Here is a 14,178-nt window from a genome sequence, read left to right as displayed (position 1 = left end):
TCTTCATATTTGGTTCTCCATTACCACCTGTACTTAGCAAAGACTATTTAAAGACATTCTTATTATCTTTTTGAAAATCTGTCATTAACACTGCCCTTTGCTTTATGAAAAGCTGTTGTGCTCCGGAGAAATTGCTGTGAGTTGTGTCTTAGGTTGTAGAAATGTTTGCGGGAAGCAAGAATTTTTTTCCTGCTTTGTAACACCATCTGTAAAGAAACCCTGATCCCTGACAAGAGTGTCTAGACAGCATAATAATTCCTATGATGGTCGTGGTTGGAACTTTCTATCAGATTTGAAAGCCTCTGCCAGGTTCTCTTCACTCTCCTGGCTGTGCAGTAGAAGACTGAAGAAGACTTCTCTTCCACTGCTGTCCTGCTGTGCATGAGGGCCAGCGTGTTTGCATTCACTGCATTCAGGGAAGTAAAGTTGTTTGAATCTTTCAAAACAGCAACTATTTCCTTACCCTGTGCAAGCACAGAAAGGGACAAGAGGGGACTGGACTCTGTCCCGTCCCTGTGGGTGAACAGTGTTGCAGAGGTGGGATGGCTGCATTCCCAGTAGCTGGAGCAAGCATCTGGGGATTTAACTTCACATGATGTTGTCTACTGATGAAAACATGGACGTATATGTCACAGTCACTTAAATGCCTCATCTTCTATAGAGTGGGATGAAAGGAAACAAACAAACAAACAAACAAGTGTGATTCTTGGATCTGAATCCTGGTTGGCTGAAAGTTTGTATTTGAATGCAGGAGTGGATTAAACTTCTGTATTTCTGGTTTCCTTTAATAAGCCAAGCTAGGGCTTGTTTCCTTCCAAAGCTGTCACCCATCCTGCTGGGCTATGCCGGCCGTAGGTGCGAGTGGCTCCAGGAGCGGGGCAGAGAAGGCGGCCCAGGTCACTGCCTGCTTCAGCTGTCCCAGCTCGGTCTGCGCTGAACACGAGTCAACAGCCCCAGGAGCTCTCGCACCAGCAGACTGAGTCAGCCCTTGAGCTGATCCAGACTGATTGCAGCTGGAGACCCAGTAATCAACTACACTTCCCCCCCACACCAAGGGTACAGCATGTCAAGATGTTTGCTGGGATAAAGTCAGTACGTTCTTCTGCAGTGTTTCATTTTTTGTTTTACTAAGAAATCCAGTGAATAATACAGTCTAGGAAGAGCTCCTATATTAAAATATAGCAAAACATGCTGGTTAATACACTTCCTGTATATAAATAAAATAGAAGTGCATGTTAATAATGGAAACCCTGTTCCTCCTAGAAAATGAACTGTGGTGTTTCCAGTAAGAGTACCTGGTGTCAGGCTCTCAGGCATGTGTGCCATGTATTTTTATCTATGAGACTAATTAAGTATGCTTTAGCAATTTAGCCTGTGTCTTTTGGGCAGGTTTTATACCAGTTGAACTCTGAAGGCTTCTGTATGTTTATTCCTGACTTACATCAGGCAATAAGTCAGACTGTACTTTTCAAATGTTTGAATTCCTGCTTGGCTATTAGGATTCTGCATTTGTAGACATTTGTGGCACTATCTTCACATTTTATCTTATTCTCCAGAGGAAATTACTCAGATTTGCACCATTTCATGCTGTAATTTTGGAGGGTAGTAAACCCTGGTATGCTTTGGTCCCACCACAGTAAATTGTTTGTAAACTTTGGAACCACCTTCAACTGCTGTATTAGTGAAGGGTGAATACAAAGGCACTTTTCTGCTTTGAAACTTTTACACCACTTTGAGGTCTGGAAGCTTAGCTTTATTTTTCCACTGAAACACATTGTCACTGATGCTGTTTTGTTTGCTCATCTTTGAAAGCTAATAGACTGGTTTAATTAATTGTCCAAGATTTCTCTAAAACAATGTCCTAATTCTTCCATTTAGCTGTGGCATATCATACACTGTTGTTATCTCCTCTACCAGATTTTTGCAACAAGTTGTTTTAAAACTATAATCTCTTTGAGGGGAAAAAAATGAAGTGCAGTTGAAAAGGCAGTTATGCCGAAAGATAAACACAGCAATATTACTTATCAAAACGAGTACAGTTTTTGCTTGCCTAATGAATACAACATATAGCTTTTTCTATATATACAAAACCTGAGGAAAAAAAAGCCTTATAACATATAAAGTATGCAACATTATTTCAGGCATAACTGTATTGGATATGTATCTAGGCCTGAGAGTGTAGATAACACAATATAAGTGCTTTGCCTGTCTAAACATGTTAAATAAATGAACATTCACTATCGCATTCAAATACATTAGTAGATGTACTCGCATAGTTAATTTTCTTTTTAATGCACTACACGTGACATTTGCAGCACAGAGCTATAGTGTATCTTACCGTTTGATGAAAGTTCTTCCACCTCCCCCCCCCTTTCAAACAAACCTTTATTTGAATAAGCCTTTATGAAACAGATCTTTGGCATATCTTCTTTTCAGGAAGTTCAGTCAGTGTAAGCAGAGATAAAGCAGTCATGTTACGAAGAATATTACATAAGGGAAGATTTTTTAGAGAAAGAGGGTGGTAAACCTAAGGGAGGGGAGGAACACCCTTAAGAGGAAATCTGATTTCTTTCTTGCAGCTGTTTGGTTTTATTGTGCTGTGATTTGGTATTCAAAATTGAACAAACTTGGAGTTATGAAAAAATATATAGGAAGTGTGGTGAAAAGTAATGGTGAGAAAAATGCCATATAAAATATTTTCACCTATATCTTGGTTTTCATAATGCTGGCCTTTTAGGAGACAAAATGAAAAATTAAAAATTAATGTTCGTGCTAGAAAATAGTTAGGAAAGTGTCCCCAAATTGTTAACCTTATGCATTGAAAATTCCTCTGTTGGTATAAAGAAGAACAGTAAAAGTGAAGACGATTCGCCTCTTTACCTTGAAGAAGCCATCGCAATTTTTAAAGAAGAGTGTGAAGATATGGCACTGATATTGTAAGTTCTGTAATCTGATATCATCAATTAAATCTTTCTGCTTTTATGTTTCCGGTAGGAGGGCAGCTGTGGTGTACAACGACCAAGGCCATCTCGGAGGGTGAGGAGCTGATTGCCTTTGTTGTGGATTGTGACTCACGGCTGCAGGCTGCCAGTCAGATGACTCTGACCGAAGGGATGTATCCTGCGCGCCTGCTGGACTCCATACAGCTGCTCCCTCAACAAGCTGCCATGGCATCTATTTTGCCTACAGCTATTGTGAACAGTAAGTGATGAATACCATTCTCTAGCATATTTTTTTTTAACAGCAGTACTTTAAGGCACATATGAACAGCTAATACAGCAACAGTGAATTCAAGACCACAGAAACCACACAACTTAAACCTCATAGCTCGAAGCCTGCTTTTATTCCCCGATCTTCTCAGATGAATTCGCAGACATTAAGGCAGGAAGAAGAGCGGTCTGGCAGCTGGGCTCTGCAAGAGCCTCACCCAGACTATCTGACCTGCCCTCAGTGGAGGTTCTGTGGTCTGCTCCCAGAGGCAATAGAATCAGAAACTGTGAAAACAATATTACTAAGTAGGATGGGTCTGTTAGCTCACAGAGTCCAGATTCTGCTGCTGAAGTAAGCTCATTACTTTCCACTGCAGCTTCTAGTAATAATTCATGATACTCAGTGGACAGAAAGAAATGTCTCTTCAGTGCCAGTTTCAAAATCCAGCTGAAATCATGCCTTATAGCAGCTCTGATTTGTCTCCACTCAATGTGACTACTGAAGAAGATTTTTACGTCCTCTGGACATCAGCAGAGTCTATCATGGACAAAACACAGCATGTAATTTAGTTCTGTCCTTAGAAAGGAGGGACATGAGTACATGATAAGTTCCTGATCTGGGAGAATTCAGCTTGAATTAAATTTCATTTCCTTAACTTTCTTGTATTACTGCTTTTTACCTTTATACAGCCCTAGTTCCTCATCATCCTCTCTAAATACTTTTCAAATGTCTTATCTGTTACTGTGGTCCTCAGTATTGCACATCCTTAGCTCTTGGCACTTTGTAAGACTGTCCTATGTTGGAGGACTTCCCCATAGTTCCTGTGGTTTCTAGTATTGTAATGAATTGTAGTGAACTACTGAACACAGTATTTCAGGTGTGAATGCCCCTGCAAGGACATGATCTGCTACTCAGGCTCAGGCCAAATAAAACTGTCTTGAACAGTCACACCATCTTCAAGCTCTCCAGACAGGACTTGTTAAAATATCTGCAGTAACACATTTCATTCTGTGTTTTCCTTTCTTTTTTGAGTGGAAGGTATTTGCTTATTTTTTACGTAAATAATCTTGAAAGCTACACATTTGTTGTTATCCTGTTTTAAAAGATAAACCTTAAAATACCCAAGTCATCTAAGCCACGCTGATCATAGCTACTTCTGTTGCTAAGAGGTGTTAAAAGTTTTTGGTGCATCAGCTCTTGCTATACAGGCTTAGCAGCAACTTGGAGCAAGCTCTGTGCTCTTAACTCCAGGAGGCTGCTAAAGCAGCAAGTCTTACTGTCCAGAACTTTCCACCCCAGTTCTGACTTTGCCTCGGACCACAGAGGGCTGTTCCCCATGTTTTGTTGTTGAGCTGGTGAAATTCAGTTTCTTCGGTAAAGTCTTGAGCCAGAGATGAGTCCAGTAATATGCTGAAAGCACCTCTAGATTTGTAGTGGGACATCTCTTAACCATTCTTTCGCTAGGTCCCTAAAAAAAAAAAAAAAATGTTTCTAGCAAAACTAAGTGTTGAAGGGTGTTTTTTTGTCTGATCTTTTGGTTTTTAACGCTTCCTAACATTTTCTATGCAAAAAACAAAATCAGAGTATCACCTTTGCCTCATTCAGCTTGAACTTGAATGTTTCATTTCCTCAGTTGATTCATTGAAATATTTGGAAACTATCCACTGAAAAGAAATGAAATATTTTGCTTTTAAAAAATTAAAACATCAACTTCAAGTAGCCTTTATCTATTCTGCATCGCTCTAGGAACGTAATAGTTTCAGAGCCCATGCCTATACATTGTTCTCCATGGAATTCCATCCTCTCACCATGCAAAACTCCCCAACCACATTTCATCTGCAAGGCACGTAATGGGAGTTGCAATATGCACCATGTATAACTGCAGCGATAGACTGTACAGGCCATCTAGCCCATAGGAAGTAAAGATGGCTGGAAGTCAAATTCATTAAGATAATCAGAAAGTTCAATTCAGTGATGGAATTCAATTGAATTCAAATAGGACATGTTGCCCATATCAGAATTTCCTATTACTACTTTTGGACTTTCACTTATGTGGAAACTTCAGTCGTTCAACTTTTTTAAACCATTTGAAGCCAAAAACAAATGCTGAAATGTCAGTTTTCACATATGATGGACATGATGATACAAGCTGTGTCAGTAACGTTTTAATAGTGATATATACTGGAATACTAACATCTCTGTTAAATGTTTGTGTCTTACATTCATGCACAATTATTCAGTGGCAAATGGAAAAATGGAAACTGGTAGTGGTAGAAATATTTTATGCAAATTCGTGAGCAGGAAAGTAGACAAGCATTAGCAATGCAGTCAGAGAAGCAAACTAAGCAATGTAAATTTTGGCTGCATATTTAACAAATAAAAGACTCGTCCATTTCAATGGGTTGGAGTCTTCAACTTTGTTCACCCAAAGGAATTGGAACAGAACCGTTGTCTTATACACATCGATATTTGAAATTAAATTGTCATGAGTTATAATGAATTACATCATCAGCAACACATGCCATATTTTCAGCCAGCAATTATTCAAGACTAAGTTAATTGCAATCACTAGCAATTTTTTGCATTCTGAAGTCAGTGGGAGTTTTGATGTTGACCAAGATGTGTTTAGATGTTGACTGCAACTGCAGTCCTGAGGTCAGCTGGCACAGTCTGGCTGCACTCATAATTCTATCCTCTCTTAGTCTCAGAAACAGGAGAGAAATGTCCAAACCAGTCGCAGGGAATGACCCTAGGCCCATGGTAACTCCTGAACTGTACGCAGGAATGGGTAAGGTGTTAACTGACTTAAACCAAAAGTGGAAGGGACCATTCTTGTGATTTAACAATAAAATAAGAAGTTCCGCTGCTCTAGTCTGCTTTGGATTTACTGGTGTAGATGTACCCTAAAGATCTGGGATTTCTTCTTTGTTCTTACTGATAGAATGACAAGTTCAGCTCTCATAAAGATCAAAGGGGTCTTTTGTCCTTCATAGGCAGATACATGACACGTACTGTGTAGGTATACTTCTGACAGAGTATTAACAACCAAATATACACAGTATTCATTTTTACTCTTCACCTGACTAAAGTATGTAGCCTTCAGTACATGATCAAAATATCTACTCCCTCTGCTGCTGGGAAGCACTCCGTGCAACCTCTGCATTCTCTGCCCCTCAAAGAATGCTGATGCTTTGGGATAGAAGACAATGAAAAATTGCATTGTAAATAGAAAATATCCCTTTTGCATAGTGAAAAGTGGAACAGTAACAATTTACCAAGAACAAGAGGACAAAAGAACATAAGAAATTTTAATTTCTGATGTTAATCACAATAGAAACCCAGGAAATAAACATGCTGCTTAGTGTAATATTACATTCAACACTGTAGGATCTTAAGGAAATGTAATCTAGTCTGACCTCCAGGATTTTACAGTAATAACTGCAGAGATATTCTGAAAATATGCATTCGTCATAATGATCTGCAATTAGCACTCAAAAATTCCAAGACCCAATGCTGGAAAGACTTGTGCACACAGGAAAGTACAATTGAAAGATGTCACCTATTGAGTAGTGATGTACTGGAAATGCAGCTTAATTCTTGAATTACTACTGCATATTCGCAACAAACAATTAATTTAATTTCAGATTTTAATAATCACATGCCAAAAATTCTAGCTGTTCTTTTAACTATTTTTAAATCTCACTTCACAAGAAACAACTGTCTCCCATGTTCAGTCTCTCACCTGCAAGTGACATTTTAATAAACCCATGGCTCTGTTTTCAATATTTTATTAAATAAGCATGCATTTAATGGGGAAGTGAGGGGAATTAACCAGCTGTGTTAATTGGTTGGCACTGAGTGCACTGTGGCTAACCTGCACCTGGTTATGTTTGCTTGTAGAGGACATATTCCCTTGCAAATCCTGTGGCATTTGGTATCGAAGTGAGCGGAACCTGCAGGCCCATCTCATGTACTACTGCAGCGGGAGGCAAAGAGATGGGCCTCAGCTACCAGAGGAGAATGAAGATGGTGCTCAGCAAATATCAAGTGTCTGCCCCTTTCCACAGTGCACCAAAAGTTTTTCTAACGCAAGAGCTATGGAAATGCACCTAAATTCTCACAGCGGTAAGTACCATGTATTTTCCTCTATCATCTTCTAGATTTAGCTGTTTGAAGAATTATTCACTATAGACATTCAATGTCTTCAAATGTATGCAAGCACTGGGTGTAGATGCTACCAAAATGCCACCAGTTTCTGACCTGTGTCCTACACCAAGCACCTCTCCCAGGTAACGAGTGTCATTTATCTACTAACCCTCATCTGAATGCTGTCTCTCTCTTAAGGTGTGTATTCATGCACATAGGCAGCATTTCTTTACTGGTGAAGGTATGCTCAGGAATCCAGACACAGACTGCTGCTGCTTCATCTGTGAGAGATTCATTTACTTCACGATTCCATCCACCAAATGGGATTCTGCTAGACTACAATCTCTGTCTGCTCTGTTTTGATTCTCAGTGCAGAAATACACATCACCAGAGAGCAAGTCCTTCAGAGAGAAATCTTGGGATCCTAGAGTAGGCTTCTTAGGCAGGAGGCTTTAAGGACTGGGGTCCAGAACTCTGTGTTCTTTTCTGAGGACACTTGTTTCGTAAAAACTTCTTGTTTCATAACCATATTCTTTTCCCTCCTTAGAAATATAAAATGGGGATAGTATTTTGTCTGTGTTGTTAAAATTATAATACTAGATATAGGGAAAGTGGATTACAGAATTCCTGAGATTAAAAAATCTGGAACTCAACAGGAATCTTATCTCCCTCCCTGAAGGTTGAGTGTGCTATTTGAATTTGTGTTGAATTAATTCTGGAAACACCAGTTATGAGTTTGCAGAACATTCTGCACTGGAGTTTTCATTAGCAGAGAAAGACTACAACTAAGAGAGACTGCGGTGTCAGGTGTGGGTGTGTTGGCTGTCTGGCTTACAGAGCTGTGTCTGGAAAGAGTCAAGGGCCCTACAGGAGTTCCTGATCCTCCTGGTAAGTGGATGGAGTCTAAAGGACACTAATGGATGCTTTCTTCACAGAAGAAAGCCTTGTTCAGCTGTAGCGTCAAAACTCCTAGAGGAGTATGAGTCTACTCTGTGGACTTGGTGAAGTGAAAAATGCTCCTCTGATACTTGGACAGCAATTACAAGTTTATAAGTCATCATGTTGCCTTGAAGGAATTTGGTAGCTCCCAGAACAGGACTAGAAGAATGCCGAGTGAGAAATGTCTTTATGTAGACAACACTTCACCATTCATTTAAAGGTCAGAGCTTTTTGTGCTTCCTGATCTTAACTTTGAATATCGGGCTGTTGCCATTTTTTGTCTCTTACCTAGCTAATATTTCGCTGTTCAGTGAACCAGCAGAACAGTAGCAACAGCTTCAACAAGACCGTATGAATGCAGCCCAGCATGTCTTGCAGCCTAGTAATTAAAACCAGGTACTCTTGGATGATAACAAATTAATTTCTCCCCAAATAGAGGAAAATTCTGAAATCTTAGCCATTTTGTGAAAGGGTTGCTTCAGCTCTTTGCGTTTAGTGACATGCCACTGGCTTGGGTGAAAGAGAGGGTTTTCAGCCATAAGCTGTGAGTGACCATGTCGTGTTGCAATCTAGAGATAAGCATCTGTGTTCCTTGAAAGACACAGTTCTGAGATCCTGCCAGATTTCCGGTAAGAATCTTTAGGTATTTCTTGATCAGAGGCTGAATGTCAGGCCTTCCCCCTCCTTTTCAGTCATAAAGCAGTCAGTTCAATCATTCTTGCTCTCTATCAGATTCTATCAATCTTTATTTTTCTGTACAAATTGTCACAAGTTATAGCAGCGTCTGCAGTAGAAATTAAACATTCTTCTTCCAAATACCCTGTAAGCTACTGCTGTGTCTACTTCAGCATCTGTGACAGTCCCCGCTGGGGGCTGTAACAGGCCCACACCACTGGAGCATGGACCCCCGACTGAAATACAAAGTCCATAGCAACACTCCACCATGACTAAATCATGTGATGTGGAAACATATGAAACACCATCTCATGGCATTAAAGGAGCTAAAGCCTCCTGGTGACAAAGTGCCTGACAGGGAACAAGCACTAATTAAAGTTCTGTGTATCTCTGGCTTCCTTCTGGCCTCTGAGGCCCACAGTAGTTCAGATTCTAAGTGTCACTCACAACAGTGGGAGTCACTGACACCAGGGGAGAAGTGAGGGCCTCCAGGTCCAACAGAATGACTTCCCATAGGTTGAGCCACAGTGTTCTTACACCTGTATGTTGCCCAACTACCACAAACCTAGTTTACTTGACCAAGACATGGTATGTGTGTGTGTGTGTGTGTGTGTGTGTCTGTGTGTGTGCAGACTGAACACTTTAGATTCCATCCCTACCAGTTTCAGTTTTTATTGTCTAACAAATAATCAGAATCTGTGTTGTTGTAGGAGAGAGATTTGGTCTCATCTTTTTTTAAACATTTTTCAGTTTCTAAACACCATGTTTGTGTCAGTAATGATTTCAAAATGGCTTTGAATGTGCTGTTCTTGGTAGGGGAAGCTGTAATGAATTCATGAGGAAAAGCTGTTTTATTACAGCAGTAACTGCCTATGGCCATTATATGTGGAAGGTTAAATGTTGCTGAAGCCATGTCTTACTCCTTCTCCTTCACAAGGAACACAACTCATCAGTTCTTTCTGATGAGGAGAATTCTCTATCGTGTTCCCACACTACAGCCAACTTGTAAGCCAGGAGGTGAGCTGAGCATCAATAATGCTCTAAGTGCTACTTCTGTCTGTGGCTTTCAGGGCTGTACCTCAAGCTGTATAATAACCTTGATCCTCTTGACCTTGATATGCTTTCTGTGCATTCAAAATTTCCAGTGATTGTGTATGGGGAACATTGTGCCTCCTTTGGTTAAAATTGTAATTTCTAAGATATATTTGTTCAGAGTAAGTCCAGTATGTTTTTATCCTTTCCCTTGTTCTTACTTTCCCTGATGGCTGATTGCATGCAGATACTCAGGCTGTCCAGAGCAGAGGCCGGGAATGTCCTCTAGCAGTTCGAAGAAAGGAATTCTGAATCAATTCAAGTATTTTCAGAGCGACTAATGAGTTGTTCTTACTGTGTTTCTACCTTTTGTGCCACTGATTTTCCAGTATAATTCATGAAAGGCACAGTGGTCACTTCCTTTTGTATTTTACTTGTCTTTTCTGTAGGAGTGAAAATGGAAGAATTTCTCCCGCCCGGTGCTAGTCTGAAATGCACAGTTTGTACTTACACTGCAGACTCAGTGATTAACTTTCATCAGCACCTGTTCTCGCATCTTACTCAAGCTGCCTTTAGATGCAATCACTGCCATTTTGGCTTCCAAACTCAGAGGGAGCTACTGCAGCACCAAGAGTTACATGTCTCTGGCAACAAGATTCAGAGAGATGGTGACATTGAACACTCTCCAAGTAGAAATGAAGAAGGTTTACAGCCAGCAACGGACCTGTTGAGCAGAAATGATGTTCCCCAGAGCCAAAAGACCATGCAGACTAAAGATGCAAGTTCTGATACAGAGCTTGATAAATGTGAAAAAAAGGCTCCACTTTTCCTTCCAGCCCAGAGGCCAGAAACACAGCCTGCAACAAATAAGCAGAGTTTTTCATACACTAAAATAAAATCTGAACCATCCAGTCCAAGACTTGCTTCATCGCCAGTTCAGCCTAACATTGGTCCTTCTTTCCCAATGGGACCTTTTCTTTCCCAGTTTGCTTTTCCTCAGGACATCACTGTGGTTCCTCAGGCTTCAGAGATATTAGCCAAAATGTCTGAACTGGTCCATCGAAGACTGAGGCATGGAAGTAGCAATTATCCTCCTGTAATTTACAGTCCTTTGATGCCCAAAGGGGCCACCTGTTTTGAGTGTAACATAACGTTCAATAATTTGGACAACTACTTGGTACACAAAAAGCATTACTGCAGCAGCCGATGGCAGCAGATGGCAAAGTCACCAGATTTTTCCAGTGTCCCAGAAAAAATGCCAGAAGCTGTAAGTCCCAGTAACGGTCAAAGCTCTATAAACATCCTGAATGCAGCTCCTCACACATCAGATCCAGAGAATCAACTTCTGCAGACATCTTGCATAAACTCTTCCAGTGTTTTAGATTTGATTGGGCCAAACAATAAAAGTCATGAAAAAGACTTTACGACACAGTCTAAGAAGTTGTCAACTGCAAGCAATGGCGATGAGAAGATGAATGGAAAACCTTCTGATGTGAAGAATCCCAATGCTCCTTTAGTAGAAGGGGAGAGTGATCCCAACAAGACCACGTGTGAAGCTTGTAATATTACCTTCAGCAGACATGAAACGTACATGGTCCACAAGCAGTATTACTGTGCCACTCGCCACGATCCCCCGCTGAAGAGGTCCGCTTCCAATAAAGTGCCTGCCATGCAGAGAACAATGCGTACGCGGAAGCGAAGGAAGATGTATGAGATGTGCCTACCAGAGCAAGAGCAAAGGCCACCACTAGTTCAACCACGATTTCTAGAAGTGGGTAATCTTGGCAATCCTTGTACATCTACTCAAGAGTCAACAGAGGGCCTTGGAGAATGTTACCATCCACGATGTGATATCTTTCCAGGAATAGTCTCAAAGCATCTGGAAACATCACTGTCTATTAACAAGTGCGTTCCAGTTTCAAAGTGTGATACTCCTCACTCCACTGTGTCTTGCTTGGAGATGGATGTGCCGATAGATCTCAGTAAAAAGTGCTTACCCCCATCAGAGAGGACGTCAGCTTCTCCCAAAAGGCTGCTGGACTACCACGAGTGCACAGTGTGCAAGATCAGTTTTAACAAGGTAGAGAACTACCTGGCTCACAAGCAGAATTTTTGCCCTGTCACTGCCCATCAGCGTAACGACCTGGGACAACTCGACAGTAAGGTGTTTCAGAACCCAGAAAGTGAAAGAAACAGCCCAGATGTCAGTTACGAAAGAAACATAATCAAATGTGAGAAAAACGGAAACTCAAAACAGTCCTCTCCTAACGGAAACTTATTTTCCACACACTTAGCAACACTTCAAGGACTAAAAGTCTTTAGTGAAGCAGCCCAGCTTATTGCTACAAAAGAAGAAAACAAACATTTGTTTCTTCCACAATGCCTTTACCCTGGAGCAATAAAGAAAGCTAAAGGAGCAGACCAGCTTTCTCCATATTACGGAATAAAGCCAAGTGATTACATTTCTGGTTCTCTCGTCATTCATAATACTGATTTAGATCAAAGCACAAATACAGAAAGTGAATCTCCTAAAGGCCAGGTGCCTTCCAATGGATGTGCTGTGCAGAAGAAAGAGTCTCTTCCGCTATTGCCAAAAAACCGAGGCATGGTAATAGTTAATGGGGGACTGAAACAGGAGGAAAGAGCTGCCGCAAACCCGCAACAAGAGAACATTTCCCAGAACCCTCCACATGAAGATGGGCACAAGTCGCCTTCCTGGATCTCTGAGAATCCCTTAACTGCAAATGAAAATGTCTCTCCAGCAATTCCCACGGCAGAGGAACAGTTGTCTAGTATAGCGAAAGGCGTGAATGGTTCTACCCAGGCCCCGACCAGCGGAAAATATTGCCGACTGTGTGACATCCAGTTCAACAATCTTTCAAACTTTATAACTCATAAGAAGTTTTATTGCTCGTCACATGCAGCAGAACATGTCAAATGAAACAATCGGCCACCTTTGGTACCTGTGTTTAGCATATTGTTCCATACAGTCTAAGGAAAGCTGTTTGAATTACATCTGGACAATCAGGAGGTTTCGCTATTGCTGAGTTGAAGACTTAAAGGTGTAATTTCATTACAGTCCATTAGTAAAGTGTATTATTGGTGCCATTTTCAAAAATATTAATTTATTTTACCAGCAGTATTCATAGCTGTAGTTATGTTATTTTTTATTTAAAAACTTTATATTAAAGTCATTTGTAATGTTATTGTATAGTTATTGTGTAGCACATATGGTTTGCACTGTATAGTAGATTTTAAAGAAAATAGTCACAAACAATACAGAAAAGCATTTTAGAAATAGCTTCAAAAGCACTTGTGTATCCTGATTTTTTTTCTTATATGCTGTTGCGGATATATGTATATGCTAAAATATAACTTGCAAAGAAGTTTCAACTATGCTGTAAAGTTCGCCTTAAAATTTCAATTTTTTTGAACAATTGGGCTCAGTTTGCACTTTATATTTTAGCAGATACAGTACCTTAGTCATTAGGCTTTGCATTTGTATGTAGCAGTATGTTTCTGTCCACTTTCTTAATCTGAAACGTACGTTAAATGAAGATGGCAATTTTTTTCTTGTATAGTACTTGTATTTTCTTTCGCTGATGCATCTCTGTCTCAATTTTTAAACCTTTGCTGTTAAATGCAATACTTTATAAAGAATGAACAAAATTACTGGAAGCAGTATTGTAAGTAATGAGGTCATATCAATCAGTTTTATCTTTTGAAAGGCACAGTCTAAAACAAACCCTAAACTCAATGCTGCAATTATGAATCTAATTCATATATAAGATATATTTAAATATAAGAGTAGCAATACTGCAACTGGTGATCACAAAGATAATGTTCTACTTCTGATAGAAATAATTTCTCAACAAATGTTGTTACTATGCATGTATATGGATGGAATAAAATTCCAGATCATTGGAGATGTTTGGCAGTAATTTCTTTAAATTTGTTTTACTTTGTTTTTCAAGGAGGATTTAGAGCACACAAACTGTAAAGCAGTTCTTAGGAACAGGTTAACATTGCTCCTTCTTCAGTGGCCGCAGCATTCACATAAGTACCAAGGAAGCCTCTGCTTCGAGGGAGTGCTTGCTGATGGGCCTCTAACACAACCAAGACTAAGACACACTCCCGCCAGATGTCAAAATCAGTGGAACAATCTGCTTCATAGCA

The 14,178-nt window shown here is 40.1% G+C and overlaps 1 protein-coding gene across 6 annotated transcripts in view; it reads left to right on the top strand.

The window, feature by feature from the left end:
• ZFPM2 (zinc finger protein, FOG family member 2) overlaps positions 1–13,939 on the top strand; it is a 315,150-nt gene extending 301,211 nt beyond the window's left edge. For all 6 annotated transcript variants that reach the window (XM_071803865.1, XM_065832699.2, XM_071803863.1 and 3 more), the window contains 3 exons: positions 2,995–3,201; positions 7,111–7,335; positions 10,452–13,939. In XM_071803865.1, coding sequence (XP_071659966.1) covers positions 2,995–3,201; positions 7,111–7,335; positions 10,452–12,943 — 2,924 coding nt within the window. In that variant the 3' untranslated portion in view covers positions 12,944–13,939. The remainder of the gene's footprint in view (positions 1–2,994; positions 3,202–7,110; positions 7,336–10,451) is intronic.
• The last annotated feature ends 239 nt before the right edge of the window (positions 13,940–14,178 follow it).

This window comes from Patagioenas fasciata, chromosome 2 (assembly GCF_037038585.1).
Source record: "Patagioenas fasciata isolate bPatFas1 chromosome 2, bPatFas1.hap1, whole genome shotgun sequence".
Lineage (NCBI taxonomy): Eukaryota > Metazoa > Chordata > Aves > Columbiformes > Columbidae > Patagioenas > Patagioenas fasciata.
The sequence above is the reverse complement of the archived record's forward strand: the minus strand, read 5'-3'. Positions and strand labels throughout refer to the sequence as shown.